Raw genomic sequence first — 26,541 nt, 5'->3', positions numbered from 1 at the left:
TCCTTATCACTTTTACTACTTTGTTATCATTATAAATTATCTCACATCCCTTCTCTTTTTTAAAACTTTTCCATTTTTAATTTTTATAACTTGAAATAAAATTGAAATTTACTTTTAATATTAAAATTTGATTAAAATTTCTTGAAGAAACTTCCAAATGACAAAAAAGTTAATTTATTTTAATTCAGCCACCTATTGACATTAGTATGTTTTAATATTTTTACATTCTCGTTCTCAACATTCTGATATTTATCCTTTAATTGGGTCATTTTTAACGAATTCTAAATTTAATCCCATAAATTTATTATTTAATATTTTTTTGCTTAATTTAAATTTAAAATATGAAAGAAATTAAAATGTTACTGATTAATTTGAATAATTAATGAACGTACATAATGAAGGAATGTGCCTTCGTAATAGGAATATTTGTAGGAGTATTGGATGTTTCTGTAAATGACTGTTCATTTAAAATTAAATAATGAATCAGTTTGAAGTGATAATTAATCTATATTAAAGTAATAGGAAGAATGATGAAAAATACTGAGAAATATGATATGATAAAATTTATCCTTTAATTGGGCTATTTTTAAGTTTTCCTGAACAAAAAGTTTAATCTTCCTGAATTGGCTATTATATTTATTAACCAGAAAAGCGTTGATCAATTTTTGCATTTGTCAATTTTTAAATAATATTTAACAACAAGTAAAAAAAAAAAAAAAAAAAAGCATTTTCTGCTTTTCTTCATTTTCAATAGAAATTTGTAAAAACATTTTGCAAAATAATTAACATTTGTAATTAAAATTTAACAGTCACTTTTGTTTTTTAAATAATTGCATTAATGAAAAAGTATTTAAAATTAAATTTTCTTTATTTTTGGAATTTTTCAAAACAGTCGAAATTTCATGTTTTCAGGCAATTTTGCTTTCTTTATCGTAATATGATAAAAATTTTCAAGAAAAATTGCAATATCTTTTTCTAAAATTTAAGAACAAATATTTTCAAAATTGTTATTATCGTGCAATAATAGTCATTTTTTATCACTCTTTTTTAATTATAAAAATTTGTTTTTACGCAAATTTTTTTTCAAGCTTATCAAATTTCATAAATCAATAAATCAGTCGTTCAGTATGAAATTTATTCATAATCAAACAACACACCAAATATAGTTTTTGTCACACTTCTTTTTGTGGCCTCCTGAAATTTTCACATACCGTTAGAAATTTTACAATGAAACATAAAATTTTAATTTAAAATTTGAATAAGTTATCAATATCAGATATTAATGTATGCCTTTTTTTTCTTAATTCTCATAATTAATTATTTATTCTCTTAATTTCAAGTATTTCTCATAATTAATTATGATATACTCATAATTATTATTCAGTTGCTTAATTTCATTGTTTCTAATATATATTGCATTTATTTTCGCCTAATATTTTACATTTTAATATTACTAAAATTTTTTAAATGTGCCATAAAAAGAAATCCATTGATGGGTTAGAATGGTTAAAGTATCACGGATACTGTATTCGTTACAGTATCTTGTTTTGTGGATGCTACAGTACTACGGGTATCGTGGATGTCACGGTGCCGTGAATATTGCAGATGTTACAGTATCACGGATACAGTACAAGGAAGTGAATAACTTACTTATATGTATATATATAGTTGTACTATATATTAAATGAATTTCAGTATCTAATAAATTCTTAAATGCGGAAAAAAAGAGAAAAGGAACGCATATGTCAACTTCAAGATCAATTAAAATAATTCACAAAGCAAAACAAATAAATAAACAAAAAAAATAAAAATTTCAAAAATGAGAGAAGAATAGGAAGCAAAAAACAAACAAACAAACCACTATAATATTATTTACAAATTGTTCGATTAAAATTATTGTTGCCAAAGAGAGGATGAATGTTCGTCGGAAAAACATCCTACAATAAAATTTATTTTTCAAAGAGAATTTTTTCTTCAAAGTAATATGCTAATAATGATAAATTAAATTTTTTCTTCTTCCCTTTTAATTTTAATTTAATTTTTATTTTCTTTTTTTCTCTCGCTTTGCTCTTATTTTTTTTTCCTTTCTATTGTTGACTGAAAAATTATAAATGAAGAATAAATAAATAAATCTTGAAATGTTAATTCTGTTATTCCATTGATTGTGACTTTTTTTAATTTTTTAAAAATTTTTCTACTTAAATTCTTAAAAATTACTAGGCTTACCAGGCTAAAATTCGTGTTTCAGGATGAAGTAATACAAGTGCTACACTAAATAAATGAAAAATTACTGGAATACACCAGAAACTTTTGGCAAATGTTTGATCAATTTGAAATAAATTCATGTCAAGATGATTACTATCATACATTGTTCGTCTTTGTGATAATTTCGATTACTCGAATAAAGAAATGGACAGATGCGCAGGACAATTGCGCTGGTAAATTTAACAATGAGCAGTAAAAATATTAATTTCACTTATTTTAATATTTAGAATATGCATGCAAAATTTATTCATTATATGAAAATTTTTTATTTATAAAACAAATGAAGATTTGATTGAAATGAGAAAAGTGATAGAAAGAAATTATTTTATCTTACATTTTCATTCCATTGTAAAATGCTTGATTAAATAAACCTTTTTAAAACTTTTTTTTTTTTTTTTAGTTAAGAGGATTAATTAAACGGTTAGCTATTTTATTGATCATCTTTGCAGGTCAAAGTTCACCTGCTTTTATCTATATATTAATAAGATGGAACATTGTTAAAAGTAAGTTTGCGATACAAAATTTTTGCTCGTTTGCTTTCTGGGAGTTGTACGGATAACTGTTTGCACAAACGGATAATGTTATTGATATCACGATAAGAAACTGTATATCGAATCGGTTCCGGAAAGATCATCTCATTCATTGGATCCGGTTGAAAAGGCCTAAAATTGCTCATTATATAATTTTGTAGCAATTTATCTAATTTAAGATTTCATCTATTTTATTAAATCTATTCATTAGTGCCAGAAATTGTTAATTAATATGATGAATAGCAAATACTAACAATTACCATTATTTTAATTACGAAAAAGCATATAAAAATAAAACAAATTTTGTAGATATCGAATTGTAGACCAAATCAGAAAATAGGAAAAAGAAAAAATTGAAAGATATTGATTCAAAAATGTATTTAGCATTCCCAGAAAAATTGAAATATTTTGAAAATTTGATGACAAATAGGTAAACAAACAATAATTTTCACATATGAGGATAGTTTTAGTGAGTGAAAATCATTAAAATAATTGTAAATTACATGTTTAAAGTATTGAATAAAATTTTTTATTTAATTTTTCAAAATTTTCTTACTTTTTAAATGTTAAATTTTTTACTGTTTCTCTTACTTTTTCCTTAAAATAGCCACTGGCAAAACAATTTTATTACAGTCAAAATTGAATTAATCCTCAAATCAATAAATAATGTAAACTCATTGATTTTGATTTAGTTATTTAAATATATTTTAAAAAATGTGATAAAAATCATCAGAAAATATTAAAATTAATATTTTAGTAATAAAAGTTGTGTTGAATTTTTTTTTTTTTTTTTTTTTGTTGAACGATTTTCAAAAAAATTCTGAAAATACGAATTGAGCATAAATTTATCATTTCATTCCTTCAAATTTGTGCTTTTGAAAATTTTCAAAACTTATATTTAATGAGAGATGTAAATGTTTAAAAGATATTTATCAAAACTATTGCTGACTGAAATAAAAAAGAATTTTAAATTTTCGAATAATTTTGAAATTTTTTGAATTTTTTATAAAAAGCAATGAAAATGTTTATCGGTTCTCTTTTTTTTCTTTTTTTTTGATTGATGATACCGGATGGGTGAAAACAGGAAAATATTTCATCTATTTTAAGACCAATATACAAATGATAAATATGATAAAGAAAAGCAATTGATTGATTGATTGATTGATGATTGATTGATTAATAGGCAGGGACTTGATCAGTTTGACACCTGTAGAAAGCAATTTCGGCTCGTTGTGGTTGCTCAATCGGTGGATCGAAATATTGAGGTATTAAAGCTGAGGTTATCTCATCACAATTATGTTTGATGATTTGTTTCATTTCAGGTTTTATTAAATTTTGCATTTCCATTGGTGATGGCACAAATTTTGTTTTCTCTGAAAGCATTGAAATATAATTACATCATTTTAATTGCAATTTAAATTTCAATTTCAGTATCTATCCATTTCCTTTTATAGGTAATGAAATATTTTCAATAAATAATGAAAAATATATTTAAAAAAAAAATTAATCAACATTAAGAATAGCAACATAATTCAGAATAAACTAAATGATTAAAATTATAAGTATGATGATTTCTAATTTCTTTGCAGTTTTTTAATTTCAGTTCGGAAATTTTATCATTTCTAGGATTAAATTTTTTTAGGACACCTAAGGTAATAATACTTTACAACAATTATCAATAATTTCTCGAAAAAAAATTGATCCTAAATGGATTAGTATTTATGGTACTTTAGTGTATGACATTCAAATTTATTATTTAATAATAATTCAAACGATGTTAAATTTTGAAAATGATATTCAAATACGAGAAATAAAGGGATTAAGTTGTCTCTTTATAAAATTTTTTTTTTGCTTAATTTCGATTTTTTTTTTTAATATCTCATTCTCTTTATAGCTGCACAACATCTGAACTACATTCATTCTCATTTCAGTTATCAGTTCAAAATGTTAATTTAAGCAAATTTTGGTGATAATGGTTAAATTGATTAAATTTCAAAAATTGGCTAACTTTAAAATTTTTTAAAATATTTCATTCATTGCAATATTTCTCGCAGAAATATGCAGTTTCTAATTTAAATATTTAATAAAAAATGAAATAAATGCTGCTTTTCGACAAATTTCAGTATAAATTTTTTCAGATTTCATCAATTCAACGACTATTATTTTTTTTTTTTTTTTTTTGCGAGGTAGAAATTCAAACATAGATGAAATTTTTTTTTTAAATATTTCCGCCTTTTAATTTCTTCCATTAATGACGTTTTTTACTGTTTTCTTTTTGTAACTTCAATGAGGAAATGGAGAAAATGAAAACTGTTAAAAATTAATAAAAATTAAATCATATAACAGGTATTTTAATGCTATTCGTTCAGTCTGTTTAATCTAAAGTAAAAGTTATTTTAAAAGATAAGGAAACAAAAAAAATTCATAAACTCTTTTGAAATTTTGTTAAAACAAAACATTTACAATCAAAAATTTTACCTAAATATTTATCGGTAACTGAAATAATCAGTAAAAGAATTTTATCAACTTTAACATATATTTGTATTATTGCATCCGAATAGCTAAATCAGTTATTTCATTTTGAATTTACTGAATTAAATTTTTTAGTTTACAATTTAAAAACATATGAAAAAAAAAAGTTAAAATTTTTATGTGATAATATTATCACTTTTTTTAAATACATGCAAAAGCAAAAACGAAAAAAATATTACTTATTGCTTGCATAAAACACAGCTAAATAAAAAGAAAAAAATTTTTTTTTTTTTGAAAATATTTACATCGTACAATATATTACAACACTTTTTTTTTTGTTAGAAATAACATTTTACAATATTGAAAATGTTCATTTTCATTTATTGCATAAGTAAAGTAAGGAGTAAAAAAAAAAATGGTAAAGCAAGTTAGCATAACATGCAAAACAAGTTTCAATCTTTTTTTGAAAACATTCACAAAAATTCATTGCAAGAAATATGATTCTAATATTCCCAATTATTATTATTATTATTATTTATTGTCATTATTAATGATTATTAATGATTATTATTGCCATTATTACTATTATTAATTACTATTGTTATAATTATTAATTATTATTATTATTGATATTATTATTACTCTTATTATTGCTGTTATTATTAATATAGCATAAATATGCTCCTAGAATAGATTTTTTTTTTTTGAAGTAGTAAATATTCTTCTCAATAAATTTAAAAATTAAATTGAGTGAATTGTATGATACTAGTTCAATAAATACGAGTGATTAAGATGAACATTCTTAATTTTCATTCTCTTTAATGATTTCTCTTGATAATTTTTTTCTCTTTGAAGTTGACTGTTACTAATTAATATTCTTCTGAAATAATCGTTGAAAAATAATATATCAAAAAAAAAAAATAGAAAGATTAAAATTTTGAAAAAAATTTAAATTTTAAAATGTCATGATATCTATTCCTATCTCCTTATGGTTATAAATGAAAGGAGTAATTCCTGAGTATATAATATATAGTTGATAATTCCCGAGAAATTCCAATATTTTGAGAGTGCTTTAAACATTTTTTAATTGATAGTTATTTTCAGTGACAATTTTAGTTTGAGAATGAAAAAAAAAAAAAAAGATTTAATTTTGATGGGAATAAATTTGATGAGTTTTTAACATAATCAAAAATGTACAGTAATTCCATTATAATAATTCTTTTGTATCAGCATACGGTAACGGTTTTTCTTCCTCTGCAATATAATTCTCTTCACATCGTTCCTCAAATGTTTCTCGAGTTGAATAATGTCCCGATGAGTTGCCCGAGAATTGCCCGCTGTTTGTATTTGGTAATGGTATTGGTTCAGCTATTTGATATTCATTACGTCTTATTCCTGCTGTATTTAATTGCTTCCGATTATCATTATTCCCAGTTATTTCTGATCGACCGGTTATTTCACCACCGGTACCGATACCTGTATCTGTACCAGTTCCGGATTTATCATATGAATTATTAGCATCATCAATTGTTCGATCAAATGTTTCGCGTATTTTTACTGTACTAGTAGTAGTGGTATATAATGGATTACGGTAGCCATGTCTTCCACGCATTGAACGTAATGTTCCATTATCATTTGGTGTACTGTATAAATCATCCTTTTCTTTTCGGATTAAATTTTCCGTACCAAGGCCTTCCTGTGATTCATTTTGCTTGTATGAACGATATCCCAATGCAACAGGTTGATAATTGATTGCTGAAATATAAAATTGGGTAAAAGTTGGGTAAAAGTTTTATAAAGGTAGAAGAAATGGATGCAGAGAATGTTATTTTGGGTTTTAAATTCTGAAATTTTTTAAATTTTTGTTTTGTTAAGTAACCAAAGAGAATGACATATGATAAGCAGAAATTAAGTGAATCTTATAGCATGCATATCATATATATATATATACTCATAGCATTTAATATCAGAATATAAAAAATAGCGCTATGGCGCAATTGTGCTTTACATTTATTTTAAACATTGTCACTTGGAGGAATGAATAAGCGCTTTTGTTAGTATAAAGGATGTGAAAAAGAGGAATGTCACACATTTATTAATATAAATGAACAATGCATGTTGTAATTTGGTGTTGAATTTCATAAAATATTAAGTTGCAAACAAAATTGCCATTTATTATATTATTTTAAATTGATAATTATATAAGGAATTAATTAAAGAATGATTTTTCTTTTCAGCAAATTTAATGAAAGTAGCAAAAATATAGAATAAACATTAGCCAGATATTACGATATCAGTTTGATTAGAAAATGATAAGTGATATTTAAATTAGATCATAATTTATGCAACATGAAGAAAGAAGCTGAATTGAATGGAATGAGAAATAATAAATATATAAAATAATACAGCAAGGTATAATAAATGTATAAGTAATATATGATAACTAATATTTTGAATGTAACATATATTTGAATTTGAAAAAAAAAAATTTATAATAAATAATATTTGAACTTGTTTTACAAAATTGCATTTAGAAGATTGCATGTATGGAAAAATATTATCAAAACTTATCAACTTAAATAAATTTTCGTAATTTTCATTTTTTAAGAAAATGATAGAATTGATATTTTTTTTTAACTTATGACTTCGAGCATATTATTTATTTGTTTGTGTCGCAATTTAATTAATGAATTTTTATATCACTTAATTATTTAATCATCACTTAGCTTTTAATGAGTATTTTCAATGATTAACTAAAAGTAAAAAAAAAAAAAAAAAAAATAAGAAAAAGGTAATTTAAAATTAAAGTGAAAACTAACTCTTTGTTTTCTTTACTTTGTCCGAAGGTTTGTTTTGCTTTGTGATTTTCCTAAGGAACCAAATCATTGTACCGAGAAGAGCCGCAAGAAGAAGTAATCCTAATATTATAAACAGTATCATCAACCTGAAATAGAGAGCAATTCTTTTTTATTTAAAAAATAAAAATAAAAAAGACCATTATCAAAAATAAAAGAAATTAATTAGTTAACAAATTTTCATGTAAAAAAAAAAAAAAAAAACAAAAAAAAATTAGCATTTAAAATAATTAATTAATAAAAAAAAAAAAAATACCAAAGAGGAATTATATTTTCTTGAGGTATACAACATATTCGTCCACAACATTCCAAATCAGGTCGACATCTGTAATTGCTTTTTTTTATTGAAATAAATTAATTTCATTATTTTATAAGAAGTAAAATTTGCATAAATAAAAGTAAGCAATTTAAAACTTTTCATTTTATCTATTCATGCGTTTTTTTCAAAGCTCATAAATTATAATATTAATTTTAATGTTTTCTAAATATAATCATTGATCATTGTTCGACAATCTTTTTTTTTGTTGCAAATAAATGAAAGTAATTAATTAATTAGCAAAATAATTATCACGAATGCTTTGAAATACTTATTCGTAGTTTTAATTCATATTTAATTCATAATTTCTTAATGAATACTTAAATGAAAATGAAAGTAATTAATTAATTAGCAAAATAATTATCACGAATGCTTTGAAATACTTATTTGTGATTTTAATTCATATTTAATTCATAATTTCTTACTGAATACTTAAATGAAAATGAAAGTAATTAATTAATTAGCAAAATAATTATCACGAATGCTTTGAAATACTTATTCGTAGTTTTAATTCATATTTAATTCATAATTTCTTAATGAATACTTAAATGAAAATGAAAGTAATTAATTAATTAGCAAAATAATTATCACGAATGCTTTGAAATACTTATTCGTAGTTTTAATTCATATTTAATTCATAATTTCTTAATGAATACTTAAATGAAAATGAAAGTAATTAATTAATTAGCAAAATAATTATCACGAATGCTTTGAAATACTTATTCGTAGTTTTAATTCATATTTAATTCATAATTTCTTAATGAATACTTAAATGAAAATGAAAGTAATTAATTAATTAGCAAAATAATTATCACGAATGCTTTGAAATACTTATTTGTGATTTTAATTCATATTTAATTCATAATTTCTTAATGAATACTTAAATGCTAATCAAATTTTAAATTTTAATTATTTACCTAAATTCATATCGTTCATTACGACCGGATACATTTGAATCCTCGAAAACACACTGTATGAAATCGTTGTCGTAACCTTCGTATCGGATTCCACGACTTTTCGGCTGTATCAATAAATCCATAATAACGTGCAATAAGTGTAATGTACGTCCGTCTGTAACGCAACGATGTTTCGTTTTATTTTTCGAACTGAAAAGAAATTGATTTTATTATTTCGAAAAGCAAAATAACAAATCGATGGTTGGTGCACTTTCTGCAATAAAAAAAAAAGAAAAAAAAGAAAAAAAAAGAAAAAGAATAGAAATTTAAAATTTTGAACTGAGACGGACATTGAAGAAGCTAAATGGCTAACAGTTTCCTATAACATCAAAATAATTCAGAAGGGGAGGGTCATAGATTATAGGTAAAAATTTTATAAATTAAATTATCTAATAGAAAAATTTCTGTTACAAATTTTATCATACACAAATAACAGGTAAAACTGATTGACATTGCTATTTTATTTTAATATTTTTCCGAATAATTATTGCATGAAAAAAAAGCAAGTAGTTGATAATTTTTAAATATTTAAATTTTTAATATTAATAATTACGAAGCACTTAATTACTGCTACAATTACAGGTACAGGTAAATGCTTGAAGGTGCAAAATGAAAAAAAGGAATAAAATTGGAACAAAATAACTAAATATGAAAAATTTTAACACTTACGTGAGTGACTTCACGTAAAGGTATATAACATGAAGAAGCACACTGAATAATTTTACGTAAAATATGAAAAAAGAAACTGAGTAACTTTACGTAAGGAACATATATAAATAAGTAAAGAAAGAAAAAAAATGAAAGCAAATTTAGGTAAGAAAAAGAGAAATTTGAAATTTGATAAATTTTTTATAAAAACGAATTGATATTTTCTATAACAATTTATAGTATTTATTTTTTTTTGAGTATTAGCAATTAGAAAATTTAAGTAATAAAATTATATTACGGATGAAAAGTAAGTGAAATTATTTAAACTTAAACAATAAAAACAATTATAAGTGTAAAAAGTAGGAAACAAAATAAAAAATAATTATTATGGAAATTGAAAAAAAAAAAAAACAAAAAACAAAAAAACTTAACAATTAATAAGTAATTCAACCAATGAAAAGTATTTCATTATTAAGGAATTTTTTTCCCATTTTTTTTTTCTTCTTTACTTTATATTTTTAGTTTTATTTCATTTCTTATTTTTATCATTTTAATATTGTTCAGAGGGAGAGAAAGAAAGAGAGGGAGAGAGGGGGAAAAGAAAAAGCAATGGAATTTATTTCTTCTCAATTTCCAGTTTTTTTTACCTAACTTTTTAGATAGTACTAGTAAGTTGTTATTTCCACAAATTAACACAAACACATCACATATATGAATTTTAACATTTTAATGAGAAGAAAAAAATAATTAATGAAAAAGCAGAAAGAATAAAATTGAAAATGGCAATACATTTACAATTACAAATAGTTCTTTTGTTAAAATTCAAAACGGACCGTTTTTTTTTTTTTTTTTTTTTTTTTTTTGAAAAAAAAGAAAGAAACTACGAAATGAAACAATTAACAAAAAAAAAAAAAATTTTTTTTCTGAAAAAAATTTTAACTTAAAATTACAATTAAACTTTTACCTCAAAAAAAAAAAAAATTAAAACAATAATTTATATGGCTAAATTATAAAATAAATTACAAAATGAAATTATAGTATGTTAAATGTAAATGATTAATGATGAATTCAATTTGATAAAATGTCTTTCTTTTTTTCTTTTTTTTTTTTTCATTGTTTTTATTTCATTTTCATTTCAAATAAAAAACAAAAAAGAAAAGACAAAACTTTTTTTTTTTTTTTTTTTTAAATAGCAAACAAAATAAAATCAAAGCTTTCATCATATAAGCATAAAAATGAAAATTAATTCAAGAAAGTTTGTTAAATAACAAAATGCAGCAAATTTCTTCTTCGCCTTTTCCAATCTTTTCTCAACTAAATGTATGTGTGTGTATGTTTGTATGTTTATGTGTGTGTGTGTGTGTGTGTGTGTGTATGTGTGTGTCACATATTTGTCCCAATGTTTACATTTCATCGATATGTAAAATACATATGAAAAGGAAAACAAGTTTTATGAAAAAGAGAGGGAGAGAGAGAGAGAGAGAGAGGGAATTGAGTGATCCATTCAGGTAATATTATTGTTTGATTCATTGATTTGATGCATTTCATTTACATTTAAAAAAAAAAAATTTTTATTTCTTCATTATTTGTTATGTTCATTTCTTTTTTTAATCAATAAACAAATAAATAAAAACGGCGTTTTTTTTTTTTTCATCAAAATTATTAATGTAAGAAAATGGGAAAAAGGGAAAGGGAAAAAACGAGACATAGAAAGAGAGAGAGAGAGAGAGAGAGAGAGAGAACTCAATTTTAAATATGAAATGATTACAAAAAAAAATTTGAATAAATTTTATTTTAAATGAAACAAAAAAAAAAAAAATAAAATAAGCAAGAGATAAAAAAGAAAGAAAAAAACTGAATTATTTGAAATATTTCTTGGTAAATAAAAATTTTCAAATATATTTTTCAATTAGACAAAATATTTCAAATATACTTTACTAAATAGTAATTATTTCTTTTTTTTTTTAAAAAAAAAAGATTAATTTAAATTAATTTGATAAAATATTGTATGAAACGTTTGAAGTTTAACATTTACAGTGCATACAGTATAATCTACAATATGGTCTACAGTATATATCACAGTATGATCTACTGTATTGGTTACAGTATAATTTACTTGAAATGAACTATTGATTGAAATTTTTTTCAAAAACAAATTAAATTTAAATTTAAACAAAAATGAAATGAATGAATTAAAAAGTATAATCATTCTAATGCACTTATATTATATATTTTCAAATGATTGAAAAGAATTTTATTCAGGAACTAAAATTAAAATTAGGTCATATTAGAATTGCGTACAACAAAATCTTATTAATTCATTCACAAAATTAAAATATTTTTAATTGCTCTTTCGCCTATCTTTTTCCATATCTGCTGCCTATTATGGTTTGCTTTAGTGAATTAACAAATGTCGTCCAATTCAAATTACTTAAATCCATTAAAACGGAATAAATTTTATGACATTTAAATTTCTCTCACAGCAAAAAAAAAAAAAAAAAAAAAAGAAAAAAGAGAGAAAAGAAAGAATTAAATGATACAATTAAGAAATTTGAATAGTTTGAAAATGTTTCTGAAGAATTTTTCTTTTCTTTTTTTTTTTTTTGTCACCAAACTTAACAAAATTATTTGTTAACAATTTATCTATCACTTTTGTAATTTTTTTTTTTTAAATTTATAAATTTTTGCTAGTATTAGATACATCATAAAAGTATTGGAGTATTTTTTTGATAGCTTAAATAAAATTTATTAAAATTTTAGAAATTTTTTTACATGAAATTGAAATACATTACATTTGATTTTTACAAAATATTGCAGATAGTCAAAATTTTTTTAAAAAAAAAAAAAAAACCTTCAATTAACTCATATGATAAGTTTTTTAAAATAAAAATAAGTTTAATAGTATATTTATATTTTTTGCATAAATGAAATTCAATATTAATTATTATACTTTAATCATATAATCAACTATTGGTTGAAAATAAACTTATTATATTAATATTTTAAATAGCATATTTGATGACAAAATTTCTCTTCTAACTGTCAACCACTTCATCAATGTATTTGAAAATAACAAATATATTTACAAATATTTTTGGATAATTTAATTAGTTTAATTTTATGCAGAAAAATTCACATTTCATTTTATAACTGTTATAGAAATGTCATAAAAAACTTTTCTCTTATCACTTATACTCATTTTAATCAATAATTTCAGTTTTTGCAATGACACTAATTAACCTGTTTCTCAGGTAATAAAAAATTTTTATTAGTAATTTCTTTTTCTTTTTCATTTTACGCATTTTTGGAAAATCAGCAAAATTTTTGGAAATGCTTACAATCATAATAAATTTTAGGAATGGAAATTTGAATAAATGATTACATGATTAAATAATCAAAAAAAAAAATGACAAAATTAAAATTAATTCCAGTTTTAAAATAATTCAAACTGACTATTTCATTTTACAAAAATAAATTTCTTAGCAAACAAAAAAAGTAAAAAAAATAAAGAGAGGAAAAGCACTAAAATGAAACCGAAATGAAATTTTGATAATTAAATTGAAAGTATAAATTTTAATTTGAAAGTATAAATTTTAAATAGAATTTGAACATTTTAAGATGACAGACTATTTCAAATGCTAATAATGCTGCTACTGTCTTCCACTTCAAATTTCATTAAACTTTAATACTTTCACTGCGAACATTCCTAACAATGCAAAAACCAGTTTTTCACATTAATATTTCCAATCAAAAATTAAAAACTCATAAATTAATTTTTAGATTTGCAAAAATAGTTATTTATATAATTTATATTTTTTAAACAATTATAATTTAAAAAAGTTACAAATTATCTATTTGCTTATTTGTAAATGTTTTGCAAATTTTGTTTATTTTAATTGAAATTAAAACATTTTGCTCTCATCTTTTTTTTAAATTTTTTTTGCTAAATTAAAAATTAATTCTAAAGCATTTTTTTTAAATTTAAAACAATTTCAATGAATCAGTAACTTATAATTATTGTCGATGATAGAAGAAGTAATCATTTCATATTGAAATATTATTAAATTAATTAATGATTTATATTGTTTCAAATGACTTTCCAATATTTGATATATTTATTGATAATGCAGTATAAAATAAAAAAAAAAAAATTGATTAGATAAATTCTATTAAATTTACTAACATTGTTTTTAAGATTCAAATATTAATTTAAATTAGTTTTAGTTAAATATTATTAAATTTGAAAATAAAATATCCCCGAAACATGGATAGAAATTATTAAATTTTGATATTGGACAAAAAAAAGGAACAGTTTAATATATATTGTGTGCAATTTTTTTTTTTATCTTCTGCTAAATAAAATTAATTCTAAACTACTTTTAAATTAATTTGAATCTTAAAAAACAATTTCTTTTTAGTTTTTTAATTAATGCTAATTAATTTTTTAATTTTTCAATTTTCAATTGATGTTTCTTGATATAATTTAACATATTTTACTATCATACTTTTAAAATTTACATTTCTCTTTTTGTAATTAACTTATAATTTTGTTTAAATTGTTAATTTCGGCATTTGTTTGTTGTTTTTCTTTTGAAAATTCTATTTATGGAATAAAAATTTCCATCAATTTTTGCAATTAATGTTTCCCAATAAAATTTGATTTATAAATTATTATCATCAAATTGACTTTATCACCGTTTCATTAAATTAAATTTTTCATTATTTCATCATTTATAACATTAAATTGATACTTTAAAATGTCCTAATAAAATTTAAAGCACATTAACTTCTTCAAATTCTATTAAATTTGCAGAAATTTACTAAAATTGTCTTTAAGACAAAAACATTAACTTAAATTAATTTTATTTCAAATATTATTAAATTTAAAAATAAAATATCCCTGAAACATGCATTGAAATTGGTAAAATTTGACAAAAATAAAAAATGAATTTGTTAGTTTGATAAATTTCACTATCATACTTTTTAAATTTACTACCATACTTTTTTAAGATTTTACTATCTTCAAAAATTGTTTGTTCAACAATTAACTTGCAGAATGCAGCACTTAGCCTATCTTGCAGAATGCATGCTATGAGCAATAAATGATTATTTGCATATTATGTTTATCTATTCTTTTTCCTTGAATTGATTTTTTAAATTTGTAAAACTTTTCACACTCAATTTTTCAAATATTAAAAAGTATTTTATTTGTAATTTATTAAAATCAAAATTTGATTAAATAATTAATCTCAAATAATTATCATTTTATCACTGATTATATATGATATTAAATTGAAATTTACATTTTAAAAATAAATTAATTAGTTTATTTCTGTTGGATGTACTCTTGGCTATAGAACTTTTTCTTTCTTTTTTTTTTTTTTGTTGATTTTATAAATTTGAAAATTTTAATTTCAAAAATTTATTCAACAAAAAAAGCAAAAAATACTATTGAAAGGAATAAAAATTAGTTTTTAATTAATTTGTTACCAAAGCAAATTTTATTAATTCTACTACTGTCTAATTGTATTTTAATAGCATTATCATTTCTTAAATTACATTTATAATAAACTAAGATTGCTGATAACAGTGATAATTATCACAATTATCACTATTATAATGATTATCACATTAACAATTAATTGTTGGGCTTTTTGATTTTTATAATAAGATTTATAATTATTATTTAGATGGTTATTTGACATTGTAATGAAATTATTTTCATATTGATAAATAATTTTTTGTTATATTAATTAAATGATAATAAACTAAAATTACTGATAACAGCGATAATTATCATTATCATAATTATCGGTATTATAATGATTATCACATTAACAATTAATTATTGGGCTTTTTGATTTTTACAATAAGATTAATAATTATCATTTATCATTCTACAAGATTAATGATCATTATTTGACATTACAATAAGATTTATAATTATTATTTAGATGGTTATTTGACATTGTAATAAAATTATTTTCATACTGATAAATAATTTTTTATATATTAATTAAACTCGTTATCATATTTGATAAATCTATCTGCTATAAACGTATAAAAATATATTTTAAAAAATAGTGATATATTGATTGTTAAAATTTAATAATTATATAAACCACCATTGCTCTCATTATTTTCTTCAAAATTAAAAATCATTGGTTTGAAATTTTTTTTTTTTTTTTTTTTTTTTCAATATTTGTTGGATGTTAAAATATTTGAAATAATTGCTGAATTCTATAAAATTTAATTTATAATTTGGATTCTAATAATGAATGAATTTATAGTAAACAATCTTTTTCATTCATTGAAATCACTAATGAAATGATTGTTTATTATTGTTATTATTTAAATTAAATTATAGAAAGGTTTCATTTTATGGATGCTATAATATTGAATAAATTTACAAAAGTTGTGTTTATTTATTTTTAAATTCTTTTAAATTCATGCAAATAGAATTTGAAATTTAAAAGGTTTCAACTATTTCATCTGTCTGAATGAACTGAAATTTAAATTTTCAGAGTTAATATGAAATATTATTAATATCAAATTTGCAAAAGTTTAAAAATTTTCTGGGAGCATTATGAATGTATGTGCTAGCAACTGTATAAATAAATTTTCTTTTTTTAAATTTATTCAAAATACAAATATTCCATAAAGAATTATATAAATGAACAAAAACAAATGAAAAGTAAATTACCTTGCGGATAGCCTAAAAGGATTAAAGTAATTTTTTATTAAAATTGAGTTTGAAGTAGTTTTTTGGAAAAAAAAAAGTGAAAAAAATTAAATTTGGAGTATCACTTTACTTCTAAAATTATTTTTTTCTTTTTTTTTTTTCAGGAAGATTAAACTTTTGAAACAAATCATCGATTAAAATGATCAATTAATTGTGAATTTTATAATCTTTTCACCATCTATTTTATATTTTATTTTAAAATTTCTTATTACAATTCTTTATTACTTTACAATTTCTTTTTGTCCTTTTTTTTTTTACTTTTTTCTAATAATTATTTACAAATTTTTATAGTTAAGTATTTGGTTTATTAATTTATTATATTTTTCAAATGATACATTTTATTGATTAGCAATAAAATTCATATGCAAATATCAATTATTTTAATGTTTAAAAAAAAAGTTTCTTACAAAGACAAAAGCGATAAAAGCGGAAAAGTATCGATGAAATCAGTTTTGAATAAAATTTTATTCATAATGGATAAAAAAAAAAAAAAAAGTTGAAATTAAAAGAAATATGAAAGAGAATGAGAATGAAAAAAGAATTAAAATAAAAAAAAAAAAAAGTTAATTGTTGATACTAAAAATTGAAATAATTTCCTCACGAAAAAATTACGATTTTTTCGTGAGGAAATTTTAAAATTGCTCTTCTTAGAGCTTAGAATATCAAATTTATTTCCATTTTACTCTCAACACTTTTATTCTAAAATTCATCCTAAAATTAGGCCGTAAAATACGCTCGTAAATTTTTGGAATAGTTTAATAGGTTTATTGCTTTTTCGAAATTTTTGAAAAAGAAGATGAAAAGAGAGAGAGAGAAAAAAAAAAAAAAAAAAAGAAAGTCGTTTAACTAAGTAGCAGCATAAAGGCGGGTTTTCTATGCAAATTTATAGCTTTCACATTTAAGCCTTTTTATCATTTCATTTGTCTCTCTCTTTCTCTCTCTCCCTTTTTCTCTCCCTCCCTCTCTCTCTCTCTTATCATTATTTTAAACAGATTTAAAAAATTTTTTGAATTCATTTAAATAGAATATATTTTAATCAAAATGATTATTTAATTTAAATTTGAAGTAAAAGATGAATGTCTCATCAATGGGACACTCTCATATATTATCAATTATATTAATTTTATTGGTTTTTACCTGCAATCGTTGTACACCTATTAAATGGCTGTAAGTTTTATTTATTTACTTATTATTTTTTTCTTTTTTTTTGTTTTTTCGTTTTTCATTTTTTTTTTTTTTTTAATTTTAAAATTTGATAAATTTCAATTAGAATTAATAGAATAAGGTTCAATTTATAAGAAAAAAAAAATTCATACTAATTTTAAATTTGCAATAAAAAAGTTTATTTTATAAGAAAAAAATTCATATTAATTTTAAAGAATATTTTTTTTTTTTTTTTGTAATATTTTATTATCATTTTATTAATAAGGAAGAAAAAAAAAAACTAAAATTATAAAATTAAAATTTTGTAAGTAAAAAATTAAAATTTGTTAGATTTTCTTATCATTCTTAATATTAATAATATCAAGAAAGTTTTTTTTTTTTTTTTTTTTTTTTTGTTTCAGTATTATTCATTTTGTGAAATTTACTAAGAAAATTTAATAGATTTTAATTTACTTTAAATGATTATTTAAAGATTAAAATAAAATTAATCCAAAATATTATCAACAAAATGAAGTATATCTAACCATTTATTTAAAAAGAAAGACAACAAATGCTTCTATATTAAATTTTGTGCTAATTAATTAATTTAATAATTTCTATTTTTGAGGATACAATTGCATAGTTACAGTATAATTCAAGATAAACATAAAATTTAATTTATTTCATAGCATTGAATTTCAATAATTCTCTTTTACTATTCCATAATTATACAAATCTTTCACTTTTCTTAAGTATTTCAACAAAGGAATTAAGTAACAAAATTAAGTATAAAACTTTTTTTTTTCTTTTTAGATATGCAAAGTAATACTACTGTAGGTGGAAAATTTGATCTGTAAAGGCGATAAATAAGAAAGTTGAATCGATGGTTGTCATTGTTGTTTGCTGTTTGCTATTTGTTGTTTGTTGTATCTTGTTTGTTGTTTGCTGTTTGTTATTTACTGTCCGTTGTGTGTTATTTGCTGTTCACTGCTTGTTATTTGCTGTTTGTTGCTTGCTATTTGCTGTCTGTTGTTTGCTGTTTGCTGTTTGCTATTTGTTGTCTGTTGTTTGTTGTTTGCTGTTTGTTGTTTGCTAATTGCTTTCTGTTGTTTGCTGTTTGCTATTTGTTGTCTGTTGTTTGTTGTTTGCTGTTTGTTATTTACTGTCCTTTGTGTGTTATTTGCTGTTCTTTGCTTGTTATTTGCTGTTTCTTGTTTGCTATTTACTATTTACTGTCTGTTGTGTGTTATTTACTGTTTGTTATCTGTTGTTTGTTATTTACTGTCCGTTGTGTATTATTTGCTGTTTGTTGTTTGTCGCTCATTTTTGTTATTTGTTGTTTGTTTTTTGTTGTTTGTTGTTTGTTGCTTGTTGTTGCTGTTTAATGTTGTTGTTTGTTGTTTTTTGTTGTTGTTATCCATCGTTTCTTATTTTTGTCTGTGAGACAAAATTTGATTAAAAAAATTCTTTTTCCTAATTTCTGCGATTAATTTAAAGAATTAGATTAGATAAATGAAATAAACTCTTCGATCCTTTTTTCTAAACATATTAATGTCATTTGGTAAACATAAAAGAAATAATTTTTTTTTTAAAAAAAAAAAAAGAAATATAAAAAGAAAAGCCACAAAATTTAAATGCTTTTTGTGCAATTTAAAAAAATCATAAAATTCGAAAGATTATTTTTGTTTGAATTGATAAAAGAAACATATTGGAATGAAAACTTTTTTAATTCTAGATCACTTCATACTATCACAAATACATGGACAGAACCAAGACATTGTCCAAAAAATCAAAATTTACGTAAAAATTATGGATTGGTCGCATATCAAGTAAGTAAATTAAAAAATTTTGTTATCAGTTTGTTATCAGTACAAACAAATAATGATAAGAGTGTTATACATAAAATAATGATTGAAAAAACTGAAATAATAAATAAATGACATTAGTAAATATTATCATATTCTATTAAAAATAAATGAAATTTATCATTTCATATTCAGATCACAAATTCAATTAGTAAGTGTTCCTAAATTTTTCGGTTACTAAAAAAACACAGTATAAATAAAAGCAATTTGTGAAATTTTTTTAAAATTTAATTTATCATAAGAAATTCAAAATGAATTTTGGTATTTGTTATAAAGTTATAACTTATAAAAAGTTAAAGTAGTAAACAATTTTAAACATTTAATTAGTGTTTAAATTAAAAATAACTTATACTTATAGGCTCGTATGTGTCGTCGTATATCCGATCTGATGCCTGTCATCATTCGAGCATCTCAAACGACTGTTTCCATATGTCAAAAAGTATTTGCTGATCGCCGATGGAATTGCTCATCGATACTTCGAGCGCCACGATACAAATCAGATCTTACAAAAGTTAAGTAATTTCTGGAATGTTTATTGATTTATAATTATCGATTGATTTTATGATAATATAAAGTAAATATCAGATCTTACAAAAGTTAAGTAATTTCTGGAATGTTTATTGATTTATAATTATCGATTGATTTTATGATAATATAAAGTAAATATCAGATCTTACAAAAGTTAAGTAATTTCTGGAATGTTTATTGATTTATAATTATCGATTGATTTTATAAATTTAATACATTACAAGTAATGTAAAGTAAGTATCAAATCTTACCAAAGTTAAGTAATTTCTTAAAAGTCTATTGCATTTTAAAATGTAGCTATTGATTGACTTTATGAATTTAATTATATTAAAAGTAATCTATTTTGTGATAATATTACTTATGGATTTATAAAAAGATTACCTGAAATTGTAATATTACTTATGGATTTATAAAAAGATTACCTGAAATTGTAATATTACTTATGGATTTATAAAAAGATTACCTGAAATTGTAACATTACTTATGGATTTATAAAAAGATTACCTGAAATTGTAATATTACTTATGGATTTATAAAAAGATTACCTGAAATTGTAATATTACTTATGGATTTATAAAAAGATTACCTGAAATTGTAATATTACTTATGGATTTATAAAAAGATTACCTGAAATTGTAATATTACTTATGGATTTATAAAAAGATTACCTGAAATTGTAATATTACTTATGGATTTATAAAAAGATTACCTGAAATTGTAATATTACTTATGGATTTATAAAAAGATTACCTGAAATTGTAATATTACTTATGGATTTATAAAAAGATTACCTGAAATTGTAATATTACTTATGGATTTATAAAAAGATTACCTGAAATTGTAATATTACTTATGGATTTACATGAAAAGTATTTGAAAGTGATAATATTACTTATGAATTTTTTATTATGAATTATAATTATTTCTATTATAATTATAAATAGTAATATTAGTAAAAAAAAAAAAGTAAAAAATAAAAATTAGTTGAAAAGATTCATAAAAGGATTATTTGCAAAATGTACAAAATATACATAAATTTGCATAAAGATTATCTAAAAATAATAATATTACTCATTTTTTTAAAAAGCAATCTGAAAAATATAATATTACTTATAGATTCACACAAAAAAATATCTGAAATTGATAATATCATTTAGGAATTTTTTTATTATCAATTTTGTGATATAAAATGAAAATTTTTATTCATTCACTCAACGAAAAAATATTTTCCTCTTTTATCCATTAGTCATAAATTTTTCTTTTTTTTTTAAATTAATTAAAAAAAAAAAATACGTCAAATTCATACTAATTGTACTTTTCAGGTACCAAAGAACAAGCGTACGTGTATGCTCTCTCGTCTGCAGCACTCACGCATCACGTAGCTAAAGCTTGTGTTTCAGGCGACTTACCTTACTGTCCTTGTGGCTTAAATTCACCAACTGCATCTGCTGATGCTTCCTATAAGGTGACATAAGTTTGTCACATTATCAAATTTAGGAATTTATTTTTTAAAATTTTGTTCAAAATTTTTTGAATTATAAAATTTCTTTTTTAAAATTGAAATCATATTTTAATTAATTTTAACGTTTCATAAATATTTACACTGTCATTATTTATTTATCATTTAATTTTTAGTGGAAAGGATGTAGCGATAATGTGTTATACGGGCAACGAGTAAGCCGTGAATGGGCAGATGCGTCATGGCGTAAAAAATGGCGTCCAGGTAGCAATGCAACTACGCCAAATAGGCGACGTAATCGGGTAACTTTTAGTAAAATTTATCATTGAGAAATTGGTTAATTTTTTTTTTTTAGGAAATTAAAAAGTTATCAAATTTTTTTAGTAAAAAAAAAAAAAGAAAACAACATTAATAAGTTCTAACTTTTACGTTTATTACCTACTTTAAATTAATTAATAGTAAAGTGAAGTAGTTTACGTTTATTACTTACTTCTAATTAATTAATGGTGACGTAAAGTTAGTAGTTTTAATCAAAATGACAAGGAAGACTGGAAAAATAAAGCCACAGTAGAGCAGTATGAATTCTTTGTTTTGTACTTTTAAACAAATTTCAAATCAGATTAATGTTTTTAAAGGAGTTACTCGATGATTGGGCCTATATTAACACAGATTTCTCGGAGCGCAAATCGGTCACTGATCTTCCACCACGTGCGCAAATGAATGAACATAATAATGAAGTTGGTCGTCAGGTATAGTTCATTTTCATTATGAAATGATTAGTTCTAATAATTTATAACTAATAATAATAACAATAATAATAACAATAATAATAATAATAGTAATAACAGTAATAATAATAATAACAATAATAATAATAATAATAGTAATAATAATAATAATAATAATAATAATAATAATAATAATAATAATAATAATAATAATAATAATAATAACAATAATAATAATAGTAACAATAATAATAAATAAATAAATATAACGATGATAATAATAATAAATAATTAATAATTCTTGTTAAATTAGTTTTGATGCATTAATTTTCATCTTTTTTCTTTTCTTTTTTTTTTTGTTTTTTTTTTTTAATTCATGAATGATCTTTATGTCCTTTTTTGCTGAAATAATCTATAATCATTGTATAATGAACTAACAAAAGATGAATGATTACTGTTTCTAAAATGTTTTTTTTTTTTTTTTCGTTTGATTTATTGAAACGACAAATAATTAATCATTTTAACAACTTTTTCACTTCTTTCAAATTTAAAATAAATTCAAAAAAAAAAAAAAAGAAAAAAAGAAAATCATTTGAAGTTTTATTTTAATAAATTTCATTTTTAAGATTACACAAGAAAGTTTGTATCGTAAATGCAAATGTCACGGTGTATCGAGCAGTTGTAATGTGAGAACATGTTGGAATACTCTACCGGATGTTCATGATATAGCATTAAAGTTTATTACTTTATTTTTATTTCAATATATTACAACTAGTATTACTACTTAGTTTAAGTTTATACGTCTATTTTACGTCAAATATTTATTACGTAAGCTATCTTTAAAGAATATAATTAACTTTTATAATATTAGAAATTGCTTTCTTTGTATTGTTTTAAATAGTAAAAAACAAAGCAAATACATTTAATAATTTTATTTTAAAAATTTCAAATTATTAAATTAAACATTTGAAATTTTTTGTTATTAATTAAGATTACAAGAGCGTTATACAGAAGCATCACCATTATCAGAATTATTAACACAATTTCGATATACTACTGATAAGGCTATACATGGTGAATTATCACGACAACATTTGGTAATTCAAATATTCTTTTACTAATTATTATTTTATTAAAAAGAAAAAATAAATAAACAAATAAATAAATTGTAATGAAATAATAATGTAAGATATCTAATATTTTTAAACATATTTTTTTTTTTTTTTTTTTATTATTATTATTTTTGAAATTAAAATGAAATTGCAATCATAAATGACATAGTAAAATTTTCAATAGCTAATGATAAAATCTTCACTTATTTAACTGCATTAATTACATTAATATTGCTCAAATTAAAAACTTTCAGTGCAATTTTATTTTTATTTCTATTTGAAATTTTTGTCATTGATAACTTTGAACAAATATTATTTTGTAACAATTGAAATCTTCATAGTTAATTAAAATTTCATTGTTTTTCTTATCATTTTCATTTTCTCTATTTCAGGTTTATCTTCGAGATTCACCGGATTATTGTGTAGAAGATAGTAAAACCGGTTCATATGGTACAATGATGAGGTAAATTGATTTATTATTATTTTGTAATTTTAGAATTTATAAAATGCTGCAAAGTCAGAACTGCGAGGGGGCATAGCTCAGTGGCAGAGCATTCGACTGCAGATCGAGAGGTCCCTGGTTCAAATCCGGGTGCTCCCTTGTCCTTTTATAATTGTATGTTAAAAATAGATCATAATTTGGGTGAGATTATCACACAAATTTTTATACAACCATTTATTTTATATATTTATCACTTTATTGCACTTGCACATTAATTAATTTGTTTATGTTTTTTTTTTTCAAAATATATATGCTATCGGATGTTTTTAAAAATTTTCTTACTTTTATAGAGAATGCAATTTAACTTCATCAGATTCAAACAGTTGCAATAGTTTATGTTGTGGACGTGGATACTACACAAAACAAATGCACATTGAAGAACAATGCCAATGCAAATATATTCATTGCTGTTATGTAAAATGTAAAACATGCAAATATCTAGTTGATAAGTACTATTGTAAATAAATGTTATTCGCAGTCATTTTTTTACATAGAATTATTACTGAAGGTAGAAATGTCTTCAATGGAAATTATTAGCCTTCAAATTTTTATTACAGAATAAAACAACTGTCTATACAAAGACAAAACAATGAAAAAAAAAAAAAAAAAATGATTATCTTCGAGGTGTAGGTGTATAGCCTAACTTATCTTTCTTTTCCTTTTCTAAATCACCACCTAGATTATATCGTTCCTTAATTTCTTCAAGCCTTTCTTTCGCCTTATCGGTATCCATCCTTCGGTAAGCTTTTGTCGCCTGTATTAAAAGATTTTAGAATTATACAAGGAATTCACGTGTTTACTACACATTACAATTTTAAAAGCTATTCATGGATTGGTAAGAAAAACATCTATTAAACTTTCCACAAAAATGCAATCAAACAGTTTTTCAAAAAAAAAAAAAGGCCATTGGCAAAAATTCCATATCAATTCAACAAGAAAATTTCGCTACCTTCTATATTATCTTTTATAATTAGTTCAAAATGCTGTCAAATAAAAGCAATAAATTTCAAGTTTATTGGATGAAATTCTACAGAAATCGAATTGTACTACAAAGATAAAAAGCCAAAAGATATATTGTTGCATATTTATTTAAAATTGAATCATCCAAATTCAATAGGTTGTAATATAAAAGCATTAAGAACAAATAGCAAACAAAATCTACACATACCTGATAATATAATACGACGAGGTATCGATTGGATACATTAAATCCAGATAAGTGTTCACAAGCATTTTTGGCATCAAAAATATCTTCATAAACAACAAATGCTGTTCCACGTGTTTCAGCTGTGTTGCCTCTGCAAAAAGAAAATGAAATTATGGTATGATGAAGAAAAAAAAAAAAGAGAAACGATACACTATCTTTAACATATATAAAAGAAGTAAGCTAGTCATCTAAAATATTATTTTTCGAGTACGAATAAGTAGTAACTAATCTGTGTCATATTTAAATGAGATATTCATAACATAAAATGAAAGTAAAAGAAACTTTATGATTAAAGAAAAGATTGGTTAATATGTAATACTAAAAGCTTATTCTATAATAAATTAAAATCGCTTCAAGATGGAAGGAATAAAAAATGATGAAGGATTTTTCCATTCTTATTCACAATAAGGATAAGATTGAAATATTGACTAAAAATGACTACGATGAATTAATTGAATTTGAAACATACAACAACATGCAAACAAATTCATAACAAAAATCATACATGTAACTGAAATCTTTAAATAATCCCAAGAAAAAAGATCACAATGAACAAAAAAAAAAAAAAAAAAAAAAATTGACAAACTTACACTCGTATTTGACGTACAGCTCCAAATTTTCCAAATATATCGTACATTTCTTCGCTGGTAATTTTATATGGTAAATTCTTAACATAGAGAATTCGATTTACTTCCGGTGGTAATTTCTGATTTCGTCCACGATTAGCCAATGCCATTATTTGAATGAAATCCTAGAAATAATCAAAACATTCGAATATTTCATTTCATAATGTAATTTTCGAATAGTGCAGCATATCGTTAATCATACAAATACAATTTTAATTTTACAAATCCTCACTCTATTGAAACCTATCAGTGCGATCACAATTCCTATAGGTTTGCTGTCAATTCGCAAAAGAAAAAAATCCTTCGCTGCATGCAACTTAACTGCATGTCATGCATAACCTTATGCTTGCTACTGCTTCCATTCATTTATCATTCTTCTACTTTTAATTTTAAGGAAAATTTTCCGCTGCATGCAACCTAATTGTATGTCAAAGGAAAAAATCCTTCGCTGCATGCAACTCAACTGCACATCAAAGGGGTAGATCTTCCGTTGCATGCAACTTAACTGCATGTCATGCATAAGCTTATACTAGCATCCTTCTCCATCCACTTTCAACCTTATCTAACACTTTTAACCTGACATCGTT

The 26,541-nt window shown here is 22.1% G+C and overlaps 5 protein-coding genes and 1 non-coding gene across 6 annotated transcripts; 3 read left to right on the top strand and 3 right to left on the bottom strand.

Annotated features, from left to right (window-relative positions):
• Window positions 1-2,743: 2,743 nt before the first annotated feature.
• Bm2758 (Uncharacterized protein) lies at window positions 2,744-4,178 on the bottom strand (the record flags this gene model as incomplete). The annotated part of the gene is made up of 2 exons (XM_043075877.1): window positions 2,744-2,927; window positions 4,003-4,178. 2 exons carry the CDS (start codon window positions 4,176-4,178, stop codon window positions 2,744-2,746), a joined length of 360 nt encoding a protein of 119 aa, XP_042931811.1.
• Window positions 4,179-6,474: 2,296 nt separating this feature from the next.
• Window positions 6,475-9,477, bottom strand: Bm12733 (Uncharacterized protein; the record flags this gene model as incomplete). Its single annotated transcript, XM_043075876.1, has 4 exons — window positions 6,475-7,022; window positions 8,087-8,211; window positions 8,379-8,447; window positions 9,356-9,477. The coding sequence occupies 4 exons, from the start codon at window positions 9,475-9,477 to the stop codon at window positions 6,475-6,477; spliced, it is 864 nt and encodes a 287-aa protein (XP_042931810.1).
• Window positions 9,478-17,856: 8,379 nt separating this feature from the next.
• On the top strand, window positions 17,857-20,312 carry Bm8804 (Uncharacterized protein; the record flags this gene model as incomplete). Its single annotated transcript, XM_043075875.1, has 3 exons — window positions 17,857-17,951; window positions 19,663-19,756; window positions 20,151-20,312. 3 exons carry the CDS (start codon window positions 17,857-17,859, stop codon window positions 20,310-20,312), a joined length of 351 nt encoding a protein of 116 aa, XP_042931809.1.
• An 870-nt stretch (window positions 20,313-21,182) lies between these two features.
• Window positions 21,183-24,086, top strand: Bm11622 (Uncharacterized protein; the record flags this gene model as incomplete). The annotated part of the gene is made up of 7 exons (XM_043075874.1): window positions 21,183-21,189; window positions 21,643-21,785; window positions 21,956-22,081; window positions 22,415-22,528; window positions 23,134-23,243; window positions 23,499-23,604; window positions 24,012-24,086. 7 exons carry the CDS (start codon window positions 21,183-21,185, stop codon window positions 24,084-24,086), a joined length of 681 nt encoding a protein of 226 aa, XP_042931808.1.
• A 62-nt stretch (window positions 24,087-24,148) lies between these two features.
• Window positions 24,149-24,220, top strand: Bm14499. The gene has a single exon. It is a non-coding gene; the product is annotated as a tRNA-Cys (tRNA).
• Window positions 24,221-24,734: 514 nt separating this feature from the next.
• On the bottom strand, window positions 24,735-26,064 carry Bm2863 (Uncharacterized protein; the record flags this gene model as incomplete). The annotated part of the gene is made up of 3 exons (XM_043075873.1): window positions 24,735-24,875; window positions 25,290-25,419; window positions 25,919-26,064. 3 exons carry the CDS (start codon window positions 26,062-26,064, stop codon window positions 24,735-24,737), a joined length of 417 nt encoding a protein of 138 aa, XP_042931807.1.
• Between the last annotated feature and the right edge of the window lie 477 nt (window positions 26,065-26,541).

The sequence above is a fragment of the Brugia malayi genome (assembly GCF_000002995.4).
Source record: "Brugia malayi strain FR3 genome assembly, contig: Bm_v4_ChrX_scaffold_001, whole genome shotgun sequence".
NCBI lineage: Eukaryota > Metazoa > Nematoda > Chromadorea > Rhabditida > Onchocercidae > Brugia > Brugia malayi.
Note: the sequence above shows the minus strand (reverse complement) of the source record. Positions and strands in the feature narration are given on the sequence as shown.